This window comes from Aegilops tauschii, chromosome 4 (genome assembly GCF_002575655.3).
Source record: "Aegilops tauschii subsp. strangulata cultivar AL8/78 chromosome 4, Aet v6.0, whole genome shotgun sequence".
In the NCBI taxonomy this organism is placed as follows: Eukaryota; Viridiplantae; Streptophyta; class Magnoliopsida; order Poales; family Poaceae; genus Aegilops; species Aegilops tauschii.
The window spans coordinates 47319389-47341852 of NC_053038.3; the positions used below are offsets into that span (position 1 = coordinate 47319389).

Sequence of the window (22464 nt, forward strand, 5' to 3'; positions counted from 1 at the left end):
CACCCCACCACAAAATCCCTAACTCCATGACGCCCACAAAAACATAATTCCCTTCCATCGTTTGCCATCGCCCTCCTCTGCATCCGTCCGCGCCATGTCGACAAGCTTAGTCCGATCAGCTCATGACAGTAGGGTGTGGTGGTGCCTCTCATTAGATGCCCTCAGTGCCACACTCGGGTGAAGTTCTATGTATTGAACACAGAGAACCATGAAGATTGGGTCTTTTACAAGTGCATCCATCATGGTGTGCTCGGCGACCCATGTTTTAAATTTTATTAGATTTCGGTGCATGGTCTGCAGCAAATTTGACACTTCTTTTGGTCTATTTGGTTATTAGGATGTTTGTGATTTCTGGCATTGAGAGTTGGATTACGTGGGTTATCTTGTTGGTAAGTTGTTCCTCGTTGGATATGACGTGGTAGAGATGCAGATGATAGGAGGGAAGAGCTTATTCGAGCAATAAATGAAAGAGCTCAGGCTTGCAATGAACATAGGCATTGTTGGTGGAAAGTATGAAAGGCCTATGCTTGTAGGCAATACCACATGCATTGGAGCTAGAATGGATGAAAGGGCTAGGCTTGCAGGCAATACTGGAGGCATAAGTGTCAGTACTGAAACCGGCAGATCTCGGGGTAGGGGGTCCCGACTCCCGAGCTGTGGATCTCGGATCTAGGGGTAACAGGGGACGAAGGAGACATTGTTTACCCAGGTTCGATCCCCCACACACTTCCACCAGATATGGGGGCGGTGGCACCGACGATTGCCTTACTTTGCCATGCGTATTGCTGCACCGCTTCCTTGATCGAAGACGAAGAGATAAGGGGATTTGATGCAGTGCCAAGCAAACTAGAGAGTTTTCTAGAAAAACACCACATAGATCTGTGCTTTTTGCCAGCTAACGCTTTATATTGGTCAGCACGCGACTGGTCAACATGTGATGAGCAGAGGAATATACAGTGAACAATGACCATACAATCATATCTTGTTGTATTTACCGCCTCGTCTTCTGTGGTCTTAGGGCCATGGAGGCGCGGTGGCCCTTGCCGGTGGGAGGGCTCCGCTTTTTGATGTTTCTTCGAGTTTTGTTAGAGTTTGTGTTCTGCTCAGAGATGCAAGGCGGCGGCGACTCCCTGAAGATGGAAATAAGGTTCTCCCCGCCTAATCCCCGTCTTGGTGGTGCGTCCAGTATCGTCGATGGACGTACATGTGGAGGTGTGTCTCCGGCGGATCTGTCTTTGGTGGATTTGTTCGGATCTAGTCTAGTTCGTCTACGTTCGTGTGTTTTCAGTTTGGGTCCTTCCGATCTACGCTACTCCTCAACGGCGGCGGTTGTTATTCCGGTGCGCTGGTCCTATGGGGCCTTAACACAACGATTTTCCGACTGTCTACCACAACAAGTTTTGTCCGACTCCGGCGAGGGAGGGGCAATGACGGCTGCGCGCCTTCGGCTCGCTTCAGTGCTCGTAGTCGTCGCTAGGCGGTCTACGGATCTGGATGTAATTTTTATTTTTTCTGGTATTCATTGTACTGCCATGATCGGAGATGAATAGATTGGAAGTATTCTTGCAAAAAAATAGTGTCCGTTTTCATGAATATGGTGACCAAAGTGAGCTTTCCCGGCAAGTTTAGTGACCCATTTTACTCTTTGCAATTCAGACCCTAATGGCTTCTTTTGTTCAGCTCTTAGATTAGAATTCCGTCCCCTGCAGGGCCAGGGCCGTAAAATTCCAGACGAGCAAAACTTCCCAAAAGAACCCCTCGTCTTTCCCCTCTCCGATCCACTCCTACAACCTCCGATCTCCCTGGCGTCCAAGCTCCTCTCCAACCTCGGCGCGAAATGGCGACCACCGTCGGCGACGCGCCGACGGCAATGGACGAGAAGGCCCGGCGCACGCGCGATCTCCTGGCCAGTTTCTACAACACCGACCCCGCGGCCGCCGGTGCGGCCGCCGCGTCCCCGGCGCGGCCCTCCCCCACCGCCGCCACCGCGTCGCCGCTCGAGTCCATCAACTCCACCTCCTTCAACCCCGATGTCTACATGGACGTCCTGGTTCGCCCACTTGCTCCCTGCTCCCTCTATACGTGGTCTCCCAGATCCAGCTCCCCGTGTCTCGGTCGGATCTTATGGCTGGGCATGCTTTGGATAGACTAGCAACTAATATGATTACCTGTAGTAACTGCTAATTGGTAGTCTCTGGTTACAATTCACCTGATTGATGCACATTGCAGCAACACATTTTGCTCGTCTAGCTATTAATTTAAAATATGGGGTCCTTAAACAGAGTTCTGTTTTCATAATTATTTTGTTGAATGATGCATGTGGATGTAAAATGTGTCTCCCTTTCATTGTAAAACCTCAGTTGAATTTATGTAGAAGCTTAATCTGGAGTATGGTATCTAGGTACATGTGATGGTGTTCAGCACAACTACTATCATTTTTCTGCCAGCATTTTCTGTCCTGTAGCTTAGATTGACCGCCATTCTGATCAGTGGAATTCCTGTACGAGCTACCATGAACTGTATTTGAACTGGTGAACAGTATCCCATTTCCGTATCAGTACCGCATAACTTGCAATGTTCAGTTGAACTGCTCGAGTTATCTACACTATTTCCTTGCAGTGTTGGCTTGATGTGAATAGTTTTATATGAAACGCGAAATGGTTTTGAGTGTCTTTTGCGAGACAAACTTTGTCTGTTATGGCTAGTGGTTATTGATTATTAAAACAGCGCAGTAGGACACATGGAACTAGAGTTTAGTTTGGCAGTTCTGAATTTCAGATGAGAACTCTGACTTCCTTGTGTTCTGTAGGTGCAACAATCAAATCTGGAAGCCCTTCTACAGAGGCATGTGAAGATGGCTGCCGAGATCAAGAACCTGGACACAGACTTACAGATGCTAGTATATGAGAATTATAACAAATTTATAAGTGCAACTGACACTATAAAAAGGTGATGGTATTTCCTTCACTGCATTAGCTCTCTGCTGTTCCTTCTATTAGTGAGTTTGAGATACTAGTGCTATTACATACTATAGCGGTAATGTTCTTTATGTACCTATGTTTCTCCTGCAGGATGAAGACTAACATTGCTGGTATGGAGACAAACATGGAACAACTACTTTCAAAGGTTTGCATCATGATGTTGTTGATGTACTTCTTGGGACATAGTTGAACCAATCTGCCTTTATTTTTGCCAGATAACATCAGTGCAGTCAAGAAGTGACACAGTGAACACATCTCTGTTCAACAAAAGAGAAAACATAGAGAAATTACACCGAACACGCAATCTCCTCCGGAAAGTTCAAGTAAATCCTGTTCTATTTTTGCTATTCTTCTCGAGAACTAATATATGCAGAACCGTTTGTGTTGTTGTCCTTGACAAACTATGATTTATACATACAAGTTAGGCTATGTGGATCCCAGCAATTGCAATTTGTTAAAGCTAGTGATATTCCATTGTTTTCCGTATTTAGCCTAACCTGGCCCATGTTACAGTGGTCCAGTGGACCTATGTATGTTGTGGATTTTGTCCTATGTCTAGAATTGAATGTGACAGTTGGCATAAAACCCAGGTACTGTATAGTTATTCTAAGTTTTAACTTCTGTGTGAAGCAAGTACAACATAACACATAAGTTGTTGTGCATGTTGTAGTTTTTTTTAGGGGAGTGCATGTTGTAGCTTATTTCATTTGGAAGTTGGGTTATGATCATTACATCACTTGTGTATCTGTGTGGTTGTGTTTCTTATTTCATCAAAAATGGACCATTCACAGCTTTTCCGAAATCAAGTTACTTTGGATTACATAGAAACTATGTTGTGCTTGACCACCATGAGTTTTTGTCTTAGTTGAAGACATGCTATGTACTACCTCCGTTCTGGTTTATTGGCCCCCTTCGTGTTTTGTGCCAAATTTTGACCATAAATTTAACTAACAAAATGTTAATGCATGTCAGTAAAAATTATATCATTGGATTCGTATCTGAATATAGTTTCTGATGATATTATTTTTGCTATGTAATATATATATTTTATCAGTTAAAATCGTGGTCAAAATATGACCCAAAATACGAGGGGACTAATAAACCAGGATGGAGGTAGTAGATGCTTGTTCAGGACTGCTCTTTCACATATTTGCTCCATGAGCTCTTTAATATTCTATTCAGAGTATTAGCACTACCCGTGAGTTCTGAGTGCTGAAGATATGCAGATGCCAACAAACTTAAGATGATGCCATTTTTCAATATTTTGTTTGCAGTTCATATACGATCTGCCAACCCGGCTCAACAAATGCATCAAGGCAGAAGCATATGCGGACGCTGTCAGATTTTTTACTGGAGCAAAACCTATTTTTGAGGTTCAGTTCAGCTATTTCCCCATCTTAGAAACTTTCCTGACACATTTTTAGCATTATCTATATAATTTTTCTTTATGGTAGGCCTATGGTGATACATCCTTTCAAGACTGTAAAAAAGCATCTGAGGAGGCAATGGATTTGGTTATACAACAGCTTCAGGTAATTGTCTACATTTTGGCTCAGATTTGAGATTTGTATGGAAGAGCTTAATGTTAATCCTCCATTCCTAAGTAGTTGGAACCCACAATCTATTCTTCCTCTACATGCAGCCATGCCACATCAGCAAGTTATGCATGTCTGCCATGTCATCAGCCCCACTAGCAAGCATTAATAGCTATATTTTTGTGTTCTTGCAATGAGCACACCATCAACGTTGATGCAGCCATTGGATCTGCTATCTTGATCTATCAACATCCGTGTGATCTAGACATAGAAAGAGCCTCTCTACCATGTAGCACGCATTAGTGCAGTCTCAGTGGGTTTTATAATCTTTTATCTTGAGATTTTTATTTTTATTTGTTTTGCTAAAATTTCCCACATGCTTTGAATTTAATGAATGGATTTACATTCTATACATTATTGAGTAATCTTTAATTCCGCGGTAATGCATGGGGTATCATCTAGTTTGACAGCAATGATGTAAGTTTCAGTCTAGAGGGGTGTTTTCCCCTTGCTACAAGGCATATAGTGTGATTCCTTCTATTGCTTTGTTAAATAATTGTGTTATCCTAATCGTATCATCATGTTTACTGCTGTTACTCTTTACTTATTTTAAGTAAATTTGCAGGCAAAGTTGTATTCAGATTCTGAACCTATTGAAGCAAGAGCAGAAGCTGTGGTGCTTCTTAAGCAACTTAATTTTCCTGTATGTATTTTTGCTATCTCTTCATTATTTACATGCCAATTTTGTTCCAATAAGGATGGCAATGGATATTTGCGGGTACCTGGGCAAGGGTTTGGATATTTTTTGCACCCATTGGCAGCGCCCGAACCCGAACCAACTAGTCTTCAGTAGGGCATGGGCATAATTCTATACATGTGGGTATCCCCGAATCCGTCCCAGTAGTCTGACTTGTGGGGCAATATTCTCTGATCCCTACCATACTATCGTTTTCCCCATAGTAAATTTTTTATCTAAAAAGCAAAGAAAAATTCAGCATCGTAAGTTCGTAACTTACTCCGCCGACTTTTCAAGTTGTGCTATGTCATTTTGTGAGAATCTTTGATGTTATGCTATGCCATTTCATGTGCAACTTAGATTGAGAATGGATGCATTGTACACTTGTGCTTATTTGATGTTGTCGGAAGTGCTGATCTTAAAATTGGTAAGCGTTTTTGTTGTTTCCTGAGGTATCACGTATACATGTTGAGAGGAGAGGACCCAATGGATATCCATACCCCGATTGTTATCCATCCATCGGGTTTTCACACGGGCATGATTTTCTGCATGTGTTTTTTTTTGGGCAGACAGAGTGTTAAGGAGTATTAGTATTAGGTCTAGGAGTCTTATTAGGCTATGTTTACTTTCCTTGTACCCCAAGTCTTGTGTAATATATATATGCCCTTTCGGTCTTGCAATACAATCAAGTTGCATCCATAACATGGTATTAGAGCCTAGGTTTAGGTCTCCTACGGGCGCCACAACTCGTCCCCTCTCCTGATCGGATTTTTTTCCGGTCTCAATCCAATCTTGCATCGGCCGTTGCTGCTCCTCTCTCCGGCCGGCTGCTGCCGCCGCCCCCCCCCCCCCCCCCCCCCCTCGGCTACTGCTTCTCTGCCTGCGCCGAGCCGGCATAAAACATTGACCCATTCCAATTTAGTATGACGACTGAGCCATTCCATAAAACATTTCTCTGATGCAAATAATGTTGGCTTGTCATGTTAAACAACTATCATTTTCTCTGTCCATCACTTTCAATCACTCAAACGAGGCATTGCAAATACATTGAAGCACTGTTTATAGAACGTCCTGGAACTATGTGTATGATATGGGCATGTGGCTTGACAGTGAATTACTGAAAATAATATGGTACAGCCTCACGATCTTTTTATGCAAATAATAATCGTGACTAGTTGTGTTATTGTGATGTGCATATTGAAGTCAGAGTTTGTGCTCATATTGCACTGATAAATAGTTATCACACTGTTTGCATATGTTGCCATTTGCTCTGTAAATCTTGTCATACTATTTTATGTTGTATCTGTGAACAGGTCAACAACCTTAAGTCAAACCTACTTGAGAAGCTCGAAGATTGCCTTTTAAATTTGCAGACTGAGCCCACGCAGGTATATATCAGAAATATTAGAACAAATAAACAACTTGCATTTTATTTTGGGTGGAAATTCTGTAATCTACCTAGCTTGTGTTGCCTATGTTGTGATTTCGACATGCATTAAATCATCTAATATAGTTAACACCCTACAAATCTAGTCTATTTGTAGCACTTTACTTCCCTTTTTGCCAACTCCTATACATTATCATAATGCTATTTTGTATGTTCTGTCACAGGCTTCAGTTGGTGATATTTCAAAGACATTCCGTGCTTATCTCATAATATTTCCTGATTCAGAAAGTCGTCTCATTGAACTTGCACATGCTTTGTTTACAAAGTAAGCATCACATACTTTATGCAATTTTACAAGTGGACCATTAGCTATTTTTAAATCATGAATGACTATGTCCTGTCCATGGTACTTGCCATTATGGAACCAAGAATACTGACCAAGGCAATTACCATTGTAAAAAAATGAAGTCGTACACTAAATCCTGTTTGCTAAAACAAGTAATTTGCCTTCGAACAGTTGAACCTGAAGTAGTGTGTCATAACATATTATATCTCCAGTTCCCAATGCACTTTTAGCGTGTGTTTTTTTGTGTGCTGATTGATGTGCAAAGCCTCTGTTTCTCTGAATGTTGCAGTGAGTTTGTGTTCATTTTTCTTGGAAGATGTCTTCCTTTGCTACCAAATCCAACAATTGGCTTGATCATTCTACTCGAGTCACTTAACTTTATTTTTGTTTGCTTAAGTATTCTCTAAGCTTACGCATTCAGAAAAAAAATTGATATCTCAAAGTACTATGGCACATCACCAAACTAAAATCATGCAACCGACAGAACTTTGAAGGTATAGCTTGAGATGATCAAATTCCTCTATTTTCTTAAATCTTTCTTTCTTCATTGACGTTCATTCTTGACATGATCGAAACAGCTTAAGCGGGCTATGAAAATTGTTCTTCCTTCTAGTGACCGAGAGTTATACTATTGCTTTGCTTTGCACTGCTGGCATAATATTTTTTGAAGGAAAAATTTAAGGGAAGTCCTGGCAGTCCCAAATTCGTGTCCACTAGAACTTGAACCCAGGCGGTTGGATTGTACATCCTCTCCCCCAACCAAGTGAGCCAGGCTCACTTCCTCTGCTGTCATGATATTGAGGTCGGAGGTGCCAGAATGGTGAAAGGGCCATATCTGGGGCTCTGGTGTAAAGTCCATGGACAACCTGGTGCATATTCTTATACTACCAATTACAACACACAAGGAAATGCAAGTGGAATATTTTCCTGTCTCTTGGGCATCATGTTACCTGTACATATGTTCGATTTGTAGTGTGCTAATACATATTTTATGCGGCGGAACTTGGACACAAAAATTGCTTCAATCTGAGGCGGTCTCAGATGAACTGAAACTAGTCTTTCTATTAGGCTCCCCTTTTGGCTTTTGCTTCTTGTTTATTTAAATTTATACTATTAGAAATTCAACCCATATACTTTTGTCTTATTTCTATTTGTGCTATTTTGCATGAAGCCGTTATGAAACAGTCAGAGGGGCTCTGAAGGAAAGAATTCCATCAACAGATCTGCTGGCAATGCTACGTAAGAGCTTTATCTATGATACAGTGCTGTAGTAAAGGTGTTTCCATTATATCAAGAATAATAGTGTAAAGCTCTACATGTTCTTTTTTCTTTTCTTGCCAAGACATGAATAAGTCGTGTTCCATTTAGGTCTTTTAGTCATTAGTCATGATACAAACTTACAAAGGACATTTTGCACAAATACCATGGTGATTTGCCTATGAATGATGATGCTAATTGCTAAGTAAGTTTTATCCAATCATTTTATAATGTTTTACTTTGTTTCCGTGTTATGCTGTACTATGTATAATGGAAGAACTATCATGCTGTTACTATAATGGAAGGATTGTTATGCTGTACTATTTTATAATGGAGAATGACTGCAAAGCAGTGGTCTTCAAATTCACGATGAACTTTGGTTGAGTTTTGAAGAAACTAACTATTAAAATTTGAATTGGTATCAACTCAGTTCAGCAGTGGATATTTAACTCCTACCTTGAGAAAATTCTTATGTTTCATCTGTTATCACAGCCCTTAATGTCAATATTTTTGTTGTTCTTGAGAGTGTTGGCGGTGCTTTTACCATTAATAGCCATGCATGTTAAGTTTTTTAACCTTCAATGTCCATGTATCTTAATACGATTTTACTGTGGGTTTTGAAAGACCATTGTATTTCTCTTGACTTAATCCTTCTATGATACGATGATCGCAGGAGGTTTATGGGAGGATGCAACTGCCATCGACGAAGTTATATCAGAGGCTGCACTGCCAGCTTTTTCATTGGAGGTTTAGTCTTCACCCTGTAACAGTCGCATTCATTTTTCAAATTACTCCACCTTTTAAGGCACAAATGATATATTTTTCTCTGTTTTTATAAATCCGATACTAACAGATTTAATAGTGTCACCCAGTTGATTTGTTTTGCCTAGAATCAAGTAGAAACTACATGCTAAATATGCATAATTTTCTCCATGCGTTAGTGTTATGTGATCCTTTCTGGTCGTTTCTTACTTTAGAATATTGCTTGAAACAATACTGCCTTTTCCACTTACCACAAAGCGATTAAAGTGTTGGAACGAGGGACACTGTTCGTGGAGGCAAAGCATATTAGCAGCTAATTCCGTCCCATTTCTGAAGGCAAGACGGCATAGGAGTGCACCTTACAATTGATAGCCCTAATTATTCACATTTAGTTATGATGGACTGGAAACAGAAGCTTGCCCAGTATACGCTGGTTTCCTTTCCCAGTTGTATTGTTGTCGGTAGTGTTGAGTACTATTCGAGCACTCGTTGCTAGGGGTGAACCTATGAGATATCTTATCTTGACAACCCATGTGAATTCACAAAAGAACCAATTTCTTTTTGTAAGGTAAGCTAAATTTCTCAAGTTTTTTTTATTAAGATCTGCTAATTTCCTTTCCTCTCTCGTATGTTCTTATTCAGGGGTATAATGAATATTATTCAATCCCCTTCTGTAGTTGCTTATTCAGGACATCCATGTCTAAAGAGCTGTCTATTTTTCTCGATGCTGATTTAATATGTAATAAGCAACAATTTCTTTGCTGTGTCAGACTACTCGAGACATTATTAAGCAACACATAGCAACTGCCTTTCTTCATCTTCAAAATGAAATATCAGGTTGCTCCCCTCCCACTCAGCTTGCTTTCATTTGCAGTTTTTGCACAGAACTGATTGTACCTCTCGATTACGGATTTCATTTGACAGTAACTTAATTTTTATTTATCTTGTAATAGTACAAGTATATTTGGAAACAAGAAAGTAAACTTACATCTATTGGGCATGGCTGAGCAGATGTACTGGTCACACATTCAACATCAAATGAGAAGTTAGAAGAGTCACAGCTGCAAACTGCCATGGAAAAAAGCAAAATTAAAGTATCCCAAGGGTGCATAGATCTCCTGCAGGTAAATATCTGGAAGCCCTAAAAATCATGTGACCATTCATTTCCATTGTTACTATGTTGAATAATGTAAAATAGTTCTGCCCAAGTACTGAATTCCTCATGCTTGTGTTAGAGAAACGTTATACAGTTGTAGTATATTTCAATGGTCTCATTTTGACTATGTTGCTTTTAGGAATTCCGTCATCTTATAGATGGGAATACAGAGTTGCTAGTAAAGCTGAAAGATTTGATTATTGATTGGGTACAAGAAGGTTTTCAAGATTTCTTTCAGAAACTTGATGGGCATTTTCATCTGCTTTCTGGGAGAAGCACGGGTTTCTCTCAGGAGTCAAGTACTGTGGATTTTGTGCAAATTGACAAGGTTCCAACAGTGTTAGTGCTCATGCTTGCGCAGCTTTGTGTTTTCATAGAACAGACAACGATTCCTAAAGTTACAGAGGTATATATCTTCACTTGCTGACAGCCTTTCTTACATTTGAGAAACTGGACAGGTGAATGTGTGCTGAATGATTCGGAACTTTGTTATTTTTCTAGGATTTGGCTGATTCTTTCTCTGGAGGGGGAGCACGTAGCTCTGAATATGGACCACCTTTTGTACCTGGGGAGATATGTCGTCTATATCGTTCATCTGGGGAGAAATTCTTACAACATGTAGGCAGACATTTTCTGTACCTTTCTTCCCCTTTCATTCTGTTAATTTGAATTCTTAGTTGATATTTTTTTCTGTATGGTGGTATGCTCCCCGTGTGCCATACAGTGAAACTGTTCATATTGAAAAGAAAGAAGGTTTATATGACTTGGTCGACTAGGGCTTTCTATTTTTTTTTCTGGATCACTACGGCATAGTAGCATGCACTATTATAAAAATCTATTCTGAATTTTCGGAGAACTTTTTGACCTTTTTTTGCAGCTCTGAGAGTAATGTAAGTGCATGCAGAATGTTGAGCATGTCAAGTTAGGTCCAAAAATAGCATCACGACAATTAGGTGCTAAAGGAACTTAGAATAACCGTGAAAAGCTGTCAGTCACAATATTGTTATTGGTCTAGAATGTTGAACTAATAAGCATCTTCTGTAATAATGACATACTCAATCCGTTACAAGTTGTACTAAATCAGCGACACTTAATATGGAACGGAGGGAGTAGTTTACATGTGGTGGAACTGTTGCTTTTGCCGAGAGATAGTTGGGAACATTTTTTTAATTCAAGTTTTCACTTTAGAAGTACATTTTCTTATCATCTGGCTGTAGCTGAATATTGTTTTTCTGCAATCAGTACATAAATATAAAGACTCAGAAGATTTCCAAACTTCTTAATAAGCGATTTTCGACACCGGTCTGGCTAAAGGTTAGCTATCCTATCCAACATGAACTCTTTTTCGTTCATTGATCATTCTGCTATTTCTATTTTTTGCTCACGTTTGTGTTCTGTATATTCGACCAAAACAGCACAAGGAACCACGGGAAGTTAACATGTTTGTTGATCTACTTCTCCTAGAGGTTTGTTCACTTTCTTATCCTATTATATACTCCCTCCGCCCTGAATTACTTGTCTTAGTGTTAGATACATCATACATCCGTGTCTAAGACGAGTAATTTGGGACGGAGGTAATATTGAACAATAAGGTACCATGCGACTCTACTTCATCTTAAAACTGATGCTTACATTTCACGCTCACTACTGCATATTACTGCCATCTGGTTTTCAAGAACATGAGCTCATGCTGGAAGGGTTTCTCTTACTAATACAGTAATAAATGTTTCTTACCCTGCAGTTCAATGGCGTAGTATCTGAAGTCAAGCAGATCTTACCTGGTTTAATCCGGCGGCATCGGCATTCTGATAGCACTGGCAGCACCACTTCCTCTAGAAGCAATCCGATGCGAGAAGACATGTTGAACCGATCAAACACAAACCGGAGTAGAAGTCAATTTCTAGAAAATCATCTAGCAAAATTATTCGAACAGAAAATGGAAATATTCACCAAACTTGAATACACACAGGTGGAGATCAGCTTCACTTTCCTCTTATATAACTCTTGAAACTTCCTGTTTCCCTTTTTGTTTTACAAAATGCATAATACCCTTAGGATGTTTTCCATCCCTTGTTGATTAGAAGTCTTTCCCCTTGCTAGTATAAACATATTGAGTTGAAACCATTGATCTTTTAAACTATTCAGTATTTGGATTGGGGATCCATAATGCAACTGTCAACCAGAGTTAGGGCAGAAGTTAGTGAGTGCTCCTTCTAGTCACATGAGCTTGTCACAGTAGGAGTGTCATGGTCAGTTTGTAGCCATGGACCAGCGGTTATCTTTTTGACTACCCAGAATGGTCACATGAAAAAATGAGCACATATTCCTGGACTCGTCATAAAAACAACTTTCATATTGTTACACACTTCGAAGTACACCGCGGCATAAATTGATGGACACATTTTCACTTTAGAACACAAAAATACGTCAAGAATATTTCAAAAGAATGTAATAATTGTTTTTTAGAAAGCCACCGCAGTCCAAATGCAGCACAAGTCAGAGTGTGTCTTCTGAAAGAGATCATGCGTCTTCCTGATTGAATTTACTGGGCTTGTTGCAGCAGTAATTTTATAGTTCAAATTTAGGATTGATTTGCTAGGTGATCATGTAGAATTTTCTTTTCTTTACATTTACACCATATATCCGTTCTGACAGTAATTTCTTGTGTGACAAATAAATTTCAGGAATCTGTAATTTCTACTGTCCTCAAGCTTTGCCTGAAAAGTTTGCAAGAATTTGTCCGGCTTCAGACCTTCAACAGAAGTGGATTTCAGCAGATCCAGTTGGATATGGAATTTCTGAAGAGCTCCCTCAAGGAGTTTATTGATGATGAAGCAGCCATAAGCTTTTTACTTAAAGAGGTTAGACATTACCTAACATTGAAATTTGAATACAACCCAATTTAGTAGTTTTATTGAGTTTTCCCATACTATGCCTGCCTGTATCTAGGTCTTTACATAAACACTAAGCGCAAGCATTTGCACACATCTCATGTCAATAAGAGTTGGGATCTTTTGTGTGAAAGGGAACTGTTGCATATTTAGTTTTCTCTTGTGAACCTGTCTCTGGAAGATGTGAACATTGTTTATTTCCCCCTCCTTTGCAGGTGAACAATGCTGCACACGAGAGATGTCTTGACCCGATACCTCTTGAGGCCCCAATATTAGATAAACTCATAAATGCAAAACTGGCAAAAATCAAAGAGCAAAGCGCGAATATGTAGTAGCTACCAACACATTGTATCTCTCAGCAGCACTCAGTTTTACTCAATTTAATACACAGTATTCAAGCTATGTGCATATAGTTGTGGGCTTGTGGCATGCCACCATCTGTAATATGTAAATCTGAGGTCAAAACACTCGAACTGAATCAACAATGCCTGAAATGTATACTTCTTGAGCTCTCGGTGTCCCATTCTGCCATTGTATTGTCATGAGTGTCGACTCCAGAGTTGAGGTAAACCTTGAGCAACCTAGGGCCGGAACGGAAGAACCGTGTTATGCATTTAATTGGGTGGACATTTAGAAGCTGTTGAATGCAGAGAAAAGATGCAATACTTTGAGGGCGCAGCTCGTGGAGAAATTATGAGGTAAGTATACCACAAACTGTATCCCATGCCAATATGTTGTTGAGATAATACACGCGGGAGCTTAATGACATACGTTTTTCTTTATTGGCAGCCTGATTACTATGATTACCGAAGTCCATCCACTCGACAACCCTCTCCTTTTTGGAAAGAACTAGTATCTGGATTCAGACTGTAATTCTGCATGTCTTGATTGTGATTTTCACTGTACGTTACCGTTGGTTGCTTAGACTTGTACCATTTGCGTTTCCCAACTATAGTGATCTGAAAGATATATTTCTTTACAGAGGGAGTATATTTAACAATTTTGGCCTACAATATGTATATGTACCCAGGAGGATGATACAACTGGAGTAATTGTTGGTTTTGAGATGCAGTAACGTGGGGAAGTATAAGTGTAAATAAGGCATCAACATTCGATGCGACCCAATGAATGTCTTGGAAAAAGTTTTTTTTTTTTGAGAATCTTGGAAAAAGAGATGATTTGACCGTTTCTTCTCAACTTATTTTGATCATGGCCTCTTAATAACACATAGTTGCTTCCCTTGCAAACTGCTCACTTCAAGAAATCATCATTCCAGGTCGATGTAAATGAGTTAAGATCAAGACCACACAAATCGCAATAATATGTGCTCCTTTCTCAATAGTATCTCATGTGTGAGAAAATAAATGAATAAGAAACAACCAACATTGTGTATATATATGTAATTCCAAATGAAGGCGCTTAGGTAAACTTCTATCTCAACTGCATATGTCAGTAATTCTCATTGTTCTCAGGAAAAAGTAGAGAGCAACAATCTGCCATGTGCCAAGAAATACAAACGAGACACAGCCAATTACTGATTTCACGACGCTTGAACAAACACACAAGACAACTAGTGTAGCTTTCATAACTAGCTAGAGGCCCTAACTCTGCCAACCCGCGCACACAAAATGTACAGGAAGAGGTTAACAATAACAACAGTGGGGAGGAGGCACTCCAGGGCTAAACACTGGGCATCGAGGTGCAGACAACAACGTATGCGAGGTACTGGAGGGCGTCTTGTAACTTGCTGACGGCACTCGTCTGGTCGGATTTCAGATGGCTGGATATGTCCTTGGCTTTCTCCTGCACCGACTGATGCGGGGCATCGCCCTGCTTGTCTGCCAGAGCATTCTGTATCGCTGCTGCATAAGCTTCCGCAACATCTGAGATGCCTATGGATTTAAAAAGAACAAAATTAAGTTTGCGCGTCCAACATTCAAGTGCACGAGGGAAAATAGATTGTTTTCACGTACCTGTAGCAAAACTTGTAGCGACCTTCTCGATATCCACAGCGATGGATTGCGCCCTCCATCTGATGATTTCTGCCTTCGAGATGAGATCTTCAGGCCAATCGATTTTCACATCACTTTCATCTTCGTCGTTTGATTTGTTGGCAGCAGAGATAACTGATTTCCCAAGCACCAGAAGCTGAGAAACTGCAAGGCAGCACATCTCTGACAATCTCTGCAGGACGAGAGTGTATCAGAGACATTATTACAGTTTTAGGAGAAACAACATTATATAACGTGGACGTACATGAACGCCCTCCGAGTGAATGGTCTCTAGCCTATCTGTAGTTCGTTTGATGATATCACTCGGAGAAAGTCCACCCAAGCCAGTTGCGAACCTGCAAAGGTGATAAGTAAGTGTAACCATGTAAGATGTTTAAAGAAATGAGTGCCAAAATATGAAGCTCAAATGCTTGAAGAAACTCTACAGGAGTAAAACTGAATGAGCTTATTGGTGGACAGAAAATGTGGGGTAACCCTAGTAGTTTCATATCTCTGTCAGGTCACTCAGAATGTGAGTTTCTGCAGTGGATAGTGGATGATGTGCAATCATGTTCATTGCCTATTTAAGTTTCATAACCACATGCTAACATGGGTTTTTATACATGAACAATATCCCACTAATTGCATCATAACCTGATAAAACCAGACAACAATATTAACATACTAATGTTGAATTTATAGGGTAAACGAGTTATGCCTACCCCGCAGCCATTTTAGCAGCCTTGCTAACACTCGAGTCACATAACTTCTTCATTTCTGCATCACCATCAGTATCAGCTGCTTCAATCTTCTTCCCTTTGTCAGAGTCTTGCCCATTTTCCTCAATCTTGGTACTAAGAGTAAATAGCTGCTGTATTTCTTTGATCTTTCCATCATAATACGTTTTCTGCTCAGCGACAAGTTTTGTTTTCTTCCTATTAAATAGCAGCGCATAGTGACTTGACAGTGCTTCCAGTTCCTAGTATAGAAAAGACCACAAATTAAGAAGGGTAGAGAGCCAGAGACTGATAACCCAGCACACGAAGGAAATGTGAAAATAGAAGCCACACCTCCAACTGATCAGGTCCTCCATAAATGTAGAAACATCTGTCGAATGATACTTCTTCAGACTGCTCCTCTTCTGTTTGCTGGTCACCTTCGCCAGTACCTCCTTTTTCAATTTCCATACCAGTCTCTTCAATGATCAACTCCATCGTCTCTTTCCCAACACGCTCAAGCATTTCCATTCCTTTGGCTGTAAATGACTTCCCTGTCTGTGGTAATCGAGGTTTTAATATCAAAATATTTTTACAAATGGGTAGAACAGTAGAAGAAAAAATATCAGTACTAAATTCTAGGGTTTACCTCTAAAATGGTTGGTGCAATTTCAGATGCTTTGGCAGGTAGTTCTCCTTGCTGAATGGTTTCGGCAAGGCTTGAAGCAGAAGTTTCCAATCTAAGAAAGTAACCCATATTATAGATAGAAGGATATATACGAGCACACTAAATTGAAGAGTTCCTTTTTCAAGCAAAGGAGTTTTTCTTTTTGCAGGTTTGTTGGCACTCAAAACATTATTAAACTAACATAAAAGTGACCTGACATATTGACACTGCAAAACGATTCATTAACAGAATTATCATTTAAAGAACAATAAAGCAGCGTTTTGATGAAAGTGTTGCTTTTAGAATCCCATCTATGCTAAAATAGGAAAGCTAGTTAATGCGTGTCATTCATATTGACAATAAGCTGAATACAAGGATTAACCTGTCAACGGGCAAGAAATCCATATACTCAATTCTTGAACCAACAAAGGGAAATAAATAGCATCAGATTTCTCTCATTTTAAATTTTAATTCAGGAAACTTATAACCATAATCAAGCATTCTGAGTCGACAGTTAATTATTTATATTATTGGAGGATTTGATCATAGGTGCTTTGACTGTTTCATGCACTGTAGGTTCAGCAATTCAGTATACACATGCAATATACTAAAACCGAACACTAAGCAACTCAGGGAATCAAAGCAGAAAGAGAAAATGTAGATCAAAAGGGGGCTATACTTCTGAACAATCAGCGAGCCACTCCTCCATGCACTTCCAAGCGCCTGCCACGTCCCGGTCGTGATGCTCTCCACTGAGGTATCGAAGACCTTGAGCCCCTGCAGAACCCCAAGACGCAAATCACAAACAACATTTCACCAATCCATCGACCACATTTACTGGCATTGCCGAAAATAGCGAGGGAGCGGCGAGGGAGGTGCTAGCCTGGCCCAGGAGCGAGTCCTCGCTGGCGTTCTCCAGCTTATCCAGCGCCGCCTTGCGGCGCTCGTCCCCCTCCTCCCCCTCCGGCCCATTCTCCTTCTTTCCCCCCTCTTCGGGCTCCGCCTCCTGCTCCGGCGGCTGCTGGATGTCGGCGATGGCGCTCTTGGCGACCTCCACCGCCTGCGCAGACGCGCCGCATCACATCATCAGAACCCTAACCGTCTCGCCGACAAACAAACAAAAAAAAAGTGCAAACGCGCGGAAAGGGGGCCGGAGGGAGCTCGCACGCCGCGGGAGATCTCGGAGAACACGGAGAGGCCCCAGCCCCCCCACCCTCCGCCGGCCTGCTCGTCTTGCTGGGCCTTCTCCGCGGCCGTCGCCGCCGGCGCCGGCGATTCGTCGGACATGGCGCTTGCCGTGGGGGTTGCTGCTGCTCTGGCCTCGCCGGATCTACCACTGCAATGCAACCACCGGTGGGGAGTGGTGGGTTAGAGTTTTTTAGCTTTGAGGGGCGCGTGCGTGCCGTGCACGTGGGGTTGCGGAGCGTGCCCGACGCGTCACGGCCCAATGGCTCATACCGGGCCAGGCCCACGAGGGCGCGAGCCGCTCCAAAACCCTCGAGAAACCCCAGGCCCGGCCCGGCCAAACAGTCTGGTCGCTCTGCCGGAGAGGAGAGAGAGTTCCAGCCATGGAAGAAGCGGCCGAGGAGCGAGCGGCCGCGCCGGGCGCCGCCGAGCTTGAGGATGCGGCGGAGAACGGGACGGAGGGGGAGGGAGGCTCTGCTCCCGCGGCAGAGGAGGACGCTGCTGCTGCTGCTGCGGCGGCGTACTCGTGGCCTGAGCTCCGCTTCGATCTCCCGCCGCGCCGCCGGTACCACTTCGCCGACCAGTTCCGCTCCCCCTGCTCCTCCTCCGCCGGTAACTTCCTCAAGGGCGTCAAGTGGTCGCCCGACGGCTCCTCCTTCCTCACCAGCTCCGACGACAACTCCCTCCGCATGTTCTACCTGTAGGCGCGCGCGCCTCTCCTTCTTCCTTCCCGTACCTTCTTATGCCCTCGACTGACGCTCCTTGTTCCTTTCTCGGCCAGGCCGGAGGACGCGTACAGTGCTGCGGCGGAGCACACCGCAGAGGCTGCCGTCGGAGGCCAAGGTGCGCCGCCTGTTTTACAGCTTGAATGGCTGCCGATTTTTAGTTATTTCTCCTGTGTTTGAGTTTTGCATTTTAACTGCAGACTCCTATGGCGCAAGCCTCCAGGTGAACGAGGGCGAGCCCGTGTACGACTTCTGCTGGTACCCCTACATGTCCGTGTCTGGTGAGTGGATTGCTTCCTTTGTCATGTCACGGTGGGTTGCATTGCATTGCAATCTGTACAGCTCTGGTGAATGCAAATGTGTCATGTTGTTTTGCAGATCCAGCCACCTGTGTATTTGCCAGCACGAGTCGTGATCATCCGATACACCTCTGGGATGCCACCACCAGCGAGGTAGAGTTGGTTGCTTACGCTTTGTTCCGTTTGGTGTATGGATAACGAAAGGCCCATTCTGATGATTCATTGTGGTAACTGCAGCTTCGATGCACTTACAGAGCATACGACGCCATGGATGAGATAACGGCTGCACTTTCGATATCATTTAATTCTACAGGATCCAAGTATGTGCAATGGACTCAACCGTGTGATCTGCATTTGTGTTACAAATAGAAAAATGCTGAAATTGTGATGGCCATGCAAGTTTGCAACCACACTGAAGCACAGTCTTTTTTACTGCTTTATTCAACATGGATATGGTGGATGTAGGCTTTTTGCTGGATACAACAAAGCAATCAGAGTGTTTGATGTTCATCGGCCTGGTAGAGATTTTGAGCAATACTCTTTGCTTAAAGGGGGTGAAGGGCCAACTGGTAAGTGAAAGTTCCACTAATGTTGATTTAAGACAGCATATGGTTTCAGTTGGGGTTTGAAACAGAGAAATGCGCTAATGTTGATTTAATCTGCATGCAACTTTGGTTGTCTGTTTAAGGATTCACCAGGAAAGAAAGAAATTACTTTCCATCACATGAATTAAATTTTAATTTTCATGACAGGTTAAGTTTACCAATGATTTTTCGTATGATGAAACCGTGAGTAACAATGTCAGTTTATTATCACAATACTGATGAATGAAATCTTGAGATAGTATTCATTTTCATTATTATTTTTGCCTAATCAAACTCCAAAGTAAGTAACTTTGTGCCAGGACCTTGTTTTTCCTCTTATATTATTTTTCTACAGAACTTTGCGTTAGAACTTCGGAAGGACTTTCACTATTAAAAATCAGGCTATAAATTGTGACTAGGACCAGTAGTTTAAATATAAATACATTTTTCATGCAGACTGAAAGATTCTGCACAGATGCTTATTGTAGATATCTCTTGACGGGTTTTTATCAGTTCAAGTTTTGACTAATATTGATGAATATGCTTTATTATCATGTTCCCATGACTTAAAACAGTCGTGAATGCTTTTGACCTCCTTGTTTCCAACAGGTATAATATCTTCAATCTCGTTCTCTCCTCAAAATGGGATGCTCGCAGTTGGCTCGTATAGCCAGACAACAGCTGTTTATGCGGAGGGTAACATGGAGCCATTATATGTTCTACATGGCCAGCTTGGGGGTGTTACACAGGTTTGTGAAGCAACACTACTTGCTTAGCTTTTGCTGTATAGATAGCAAATAACAGTGATGCAAATCTCAGGTGCTTTTTTCGAAAGATGGAAATTATTTATATACTGGAGGGCGGAAGGTAACTAAAACTCCTCATATTTTCAATAATTGATCTCAAGGTTCTTCATCACATATATCTTGGGACGATACAAACAACTGACCTGGCCATGATTTTTTGTTAGGATCCATACATATTATGTTGGGATATTCGGAACACCGTGGACATTGTTTACAAGTAAGTATTTAAACACATTCTAGATTACTCCCAAAATTCAACATATTGCTTAGAATAAGTACAATTAGTTTGTTGGATTTGGGAAGTGGAATTGATAGGTTAATCTGTCTTATTTTATAGGAATCATATTCTTCTGACTTTTGTCTAACTCTTCCCATTCTTTGTGTGTGGAATCCCTTCATTAGGTTGTACAGATCGTGTGATACTACTAATCAAAGAGTACAGTTTGATATTGAGCCCTGTGGCAAGCATCTTGCCACTGGTGGGCAGGTTTGCTTCTCATGTTTTCCGTTCATTCTTGTCTTATTCCAAACCATTGAACCTTTGAAACATGATTTTTGTGTTCTGATAGGACGGCATGGTCCATATTTACGACCTTCAAGGTGGCCAATGGGTGACAGGGTTCCAAGCAGCTGCTGGTATGTGTTTCTAAATTTCTGTCTATAGAGAAGTTAACATAACATATATGCAATTTTTTATGGTACAGCCCATGTGATCTTTATCTCCTTGATCTTAGATACTGTCAACGGTTTCTCCTTCCATCCATACCTTCCTCTTGCTACAACATCGTCTGGGCACAGAAGGTTTGGTATGCAAGATGAATTTGAAGAGGAATCGAGTTTGGCAGGTGTGTGTCAATGTTCTAGACTTCAAGCATTTGTAATGTTGCTTGAATGGCAGGTTCTCACACTTTATTATTTATTTTGCACATTTAGGTGATGAGAACTGCTGCTCTGTCTGGAAGTTTTCTTGCTCACAAGAATCTTGAAACAACATCAAACCCTGAGCTGTGGAGGGACAGGTGAACATTTTGGACAGCAGATGCTGGAAGTACATGGTGTAATGAGATCGGGCTATAGCTGTGGGTGAGCAAGAACTGGTCGCAGACCGCTAAAATGCACACTGTACCAATGAGTTATCAGAGAATTCGCCGGCTTATCCTGTTCCAAGCACACAACTTTGCCGGGCTGGGTAACAAGCTGGTGAACCATGATAGTACAATTGTTTTTTGGGGGATATGAGCTGATTTTTTTTATTATGGCATGTACCGATGGGATTTGCGTGTATAAACACCTTGTATGTTGGTTGATTAGGTCCCCATTCAATTCAAAGTCTTATTTACCAATGTCTTGTCATTTGCAAGTTTTTGCTGGGAACGTTGTTTGCTCTGACTTCCCATATGCCCATGGCCCACCTATGATCTTGTGTATACATTATGAATTTGGTTTTCTTTCAAGTTCCATGGCCGCAATACTTGTACTTTGTGTTTGCAGAACACCCACAACTCGAGCATAAATGCAACACATTAACTATCATGTTCTCAGCCCCAACTCCATGCACAACTTGTAGAACAAAAATGGCATTAAAATTTTGCTAAAATGGCACCCTTCAAAGACCACATTTCAGGCTTAGTCGAGTGCAATTCTAGGGACCAATATTTTCAGAATTATCAGGTAACTAAAATTTAGCAAAATTGTATTTTTATAGCTGGACAGTAAGATAGAAAGTTCCCTAAAGGTAGAGTCAGTCGTTGAATTTTGGAGATCTTTATGTCAATCCATAGTCAATAAAAATAATGCAGAAAATCAAATGTTTTATAAGCTAGCTCCATATATAGATTATCTGCAAAAGTTAAACTCCATGTAAAATTTATTATTCAATGCGATGGCATGCAGCAACGACTTTTGACCTTTGAGATTTCAGTCTTCTTTGTTCTTGTTTAGCGGTTCTACTCTTCTTTTTCCGAAAAAATGAAGGACTGGCCTCCCAGCATCCCCATCTTCGGATGCACACGTCCATGCCTTAATTGACGCGAAACATCAAGACATATTAATAGGTTAAAAAAACATGAGACCAACATATGATCTCATGATAACCGACATCTCGAAATGCGACCACAAACCTGTTTGTGGAAAAAACCCACCAACAGAACTCTGAAGCCTAACAAAGGTAGCACTAAAGGACAACAACTTAAAGATGTAATCGTGTTTGTACGTCGATGTAAACAGCAGTTGGTGTTCCACTAGCTAGACATTTCACCTAGCCTTCACTATCTTGCTTAAATCACAACAAAAATGATCATCAATAGAGATTTGACATGAATATCAATAGAAACCAATAGCTAGACAATAAACAATTTAACATATATCTTTGCTGGATCTCTCAATTCTGATAGCAATTAAAAAAGAATGTGTTCGTCTAGTTGGTCAGATTAAGCCAAAT

General features: G+C 41.4%; 3 protein-coding genes across 3 annotated transcripts; 2 read left to right on the forward strand and 1 right to left on the reverse strand.

Moving 5' to 3' along the window:
* Nucleotides 1-1713: 1713 nt before the first annotated feature.
* Nucleotides 1714-13559, forward strand: LOC109746160 (vacuolar protein sorting-associated protein 51 homolog). Its single transcript, XM_020305288.4, has 20 exons — nucleotides 1714-2050; nucleotides 2810-2949; nucleotides 3072-3126; nucleotides 3197-3304; nucleotides 4256-4354; nucleotides 4436-4513; nucleotides 5142-5219; nucleotides 6566-6640; nucleotides 6864-6964; nucleotides 8157-8224; nucleotides 8916-8989; nucleotides 9775-9841; nucleotides 10016-10128; nucleotides 10300-10566; nucleotides 10662-10778; nucleotides 11403-11474; nucleotides 11576-11626; nucleotides 11902-12129; nucleotides 12845-13021; nucleotides 13267-13559. Exons 1-20 carry the CDS (start codon nucleotides 1838-1840, stop codon nucleotides 13381-13383), a joined length of 2298 nt encoding a protein of 765 aa, XP_020160877.1. The 5' UTR covers nucleotides 1714-1837; the 3' UTR covers nucleotides 13384-13559.
* A 911-nt stretch (nucleotides 13560-14470) lies between these two features.
* LOC109746161 (uncharacterized) lies at nucleotides 14471-17806 on the reverse strand. The gene is made up of 9 exons (XM_020305289.4): nucleotides 17593-17806; nucleotides 17309-17485; nucleotides 17105-17202; nucleotides 16408-16498; nucleotides 16113-16316; nucleotides 15765-16021; nucleotides 15308-15398; nucleotides 15025-15235; nucleotides 14471-14943 (listed from the first exon to the last, which is right to left on the reverse strand). The coding sequence occupies exons 1-9, from the start codon at nucleotides 17710-17712 to the stop codon at nucleotides 14732-14734; spliced, it is 1461 nt and encodes a 486-aa protein (XP_020160878.1). The 5' UTR covers nucleotides 17713-17806; the 3' UTR covers nucleotides 14471-14731.
* Nucleotides 17807-17933: 127 nt separating this feature from the next.
* Nucleotides 17934-21367, forward strand: LOC109746162 (uncharacterized). Its single transcript, XM_020305290.3, has 13 exons — nucleotides 17934-18310; nucleotides 18392-18453; nucleotides 18536-18616; nucleotides 18714-18787; nucleotides 18872-18954; nucleotides 19100-19203; nucleotides 19828-19967; nucleotides 20038-20085; nucleotides 20189-20241; nucleotides 20427-20511; nucleotides 20594-20660; nucleotides 20759-20869; nucleotides 20958-21367. Exons 1-13 carry the CDS (start codon nucleotides 17994-17996, stop codon nucleotides 21008-21010), a joined length of 1278 nt encoding a protein of 425 aa, XP_020160879.1. The 5' UTR covers nucleotides 17934-17993; the 3' UTR covers nucleotides 21011-21367.
* The last annotated feature ends 1097 nt before the right edge of the window (nucleotides 21368-22464 follow it).

Bases quoted from the DNA above. Each gene is read 5' to 3' on its own strand.
- LOC109746160 (XM_020305288.4), top strand. From the start codon at position 1,838: ATGGCGACCACCGTCGGCGACGCGCCGACGGCAATGGACGAGAAGGCC. The intron at 4,355-4,435 runs GTTCAGTTCAGC...TCTTTATGGTAG, and splicing joins GAGCAAAACCTATTTTTGAG to GCCTATGGTGATACATCCTT. The intron at 10,129-10,299 runs GTAAATATCTGG...TGTTGCTTTTAG, and splicing joins GGTGCATAGATCTCCTGCAG to GAATTCCGTCATCTTATAGA.
- LOC109746161 (XM_020305289.4), bottom strand. From the start codon at position 17,712: ATGTCCGACGAATCGCCGGCGCCGGCGGCGACGGCCGCGGAGAAGGCC. The intron at 16,499-17,104 runs GTATAGCCCCCT...TTACTTTCTTAG, and splicing joins GGCTCGCTGATTGTTCAGAA to ATTGGAAACTTCTGCTTCAA. The intron at 15,236-15,307 runs GTACGTCCACGT...CTCGTCCTGCAG, and splicing joins TTCACTCGGAGGGCGTTCAT to AGATTGTCAGAGATGTGCTG.
- LOC109746162 (XM_020305290.3), top strand. From the start codon at position 17,994: ATGGAAGAAGCGGCCGAGGAGCGAGCGGCCGCGCCGGGCGCCGCCGAG. The intron at 18,788-18,871 runs GTAGAGTTGGTT...TGGTAACTGCAG, and splicing joins GGGATGCCACCACCAGCGAG to CTTCGATGCACTTACAGAGC. The intron at 19,968-20,037 runs GTTTGTGAAGCA...TGCAAATCTCAG, and splicing joins AGCTTGGGGGTGTTACACAG to GTGCTTTTTTCGAAAGATGG.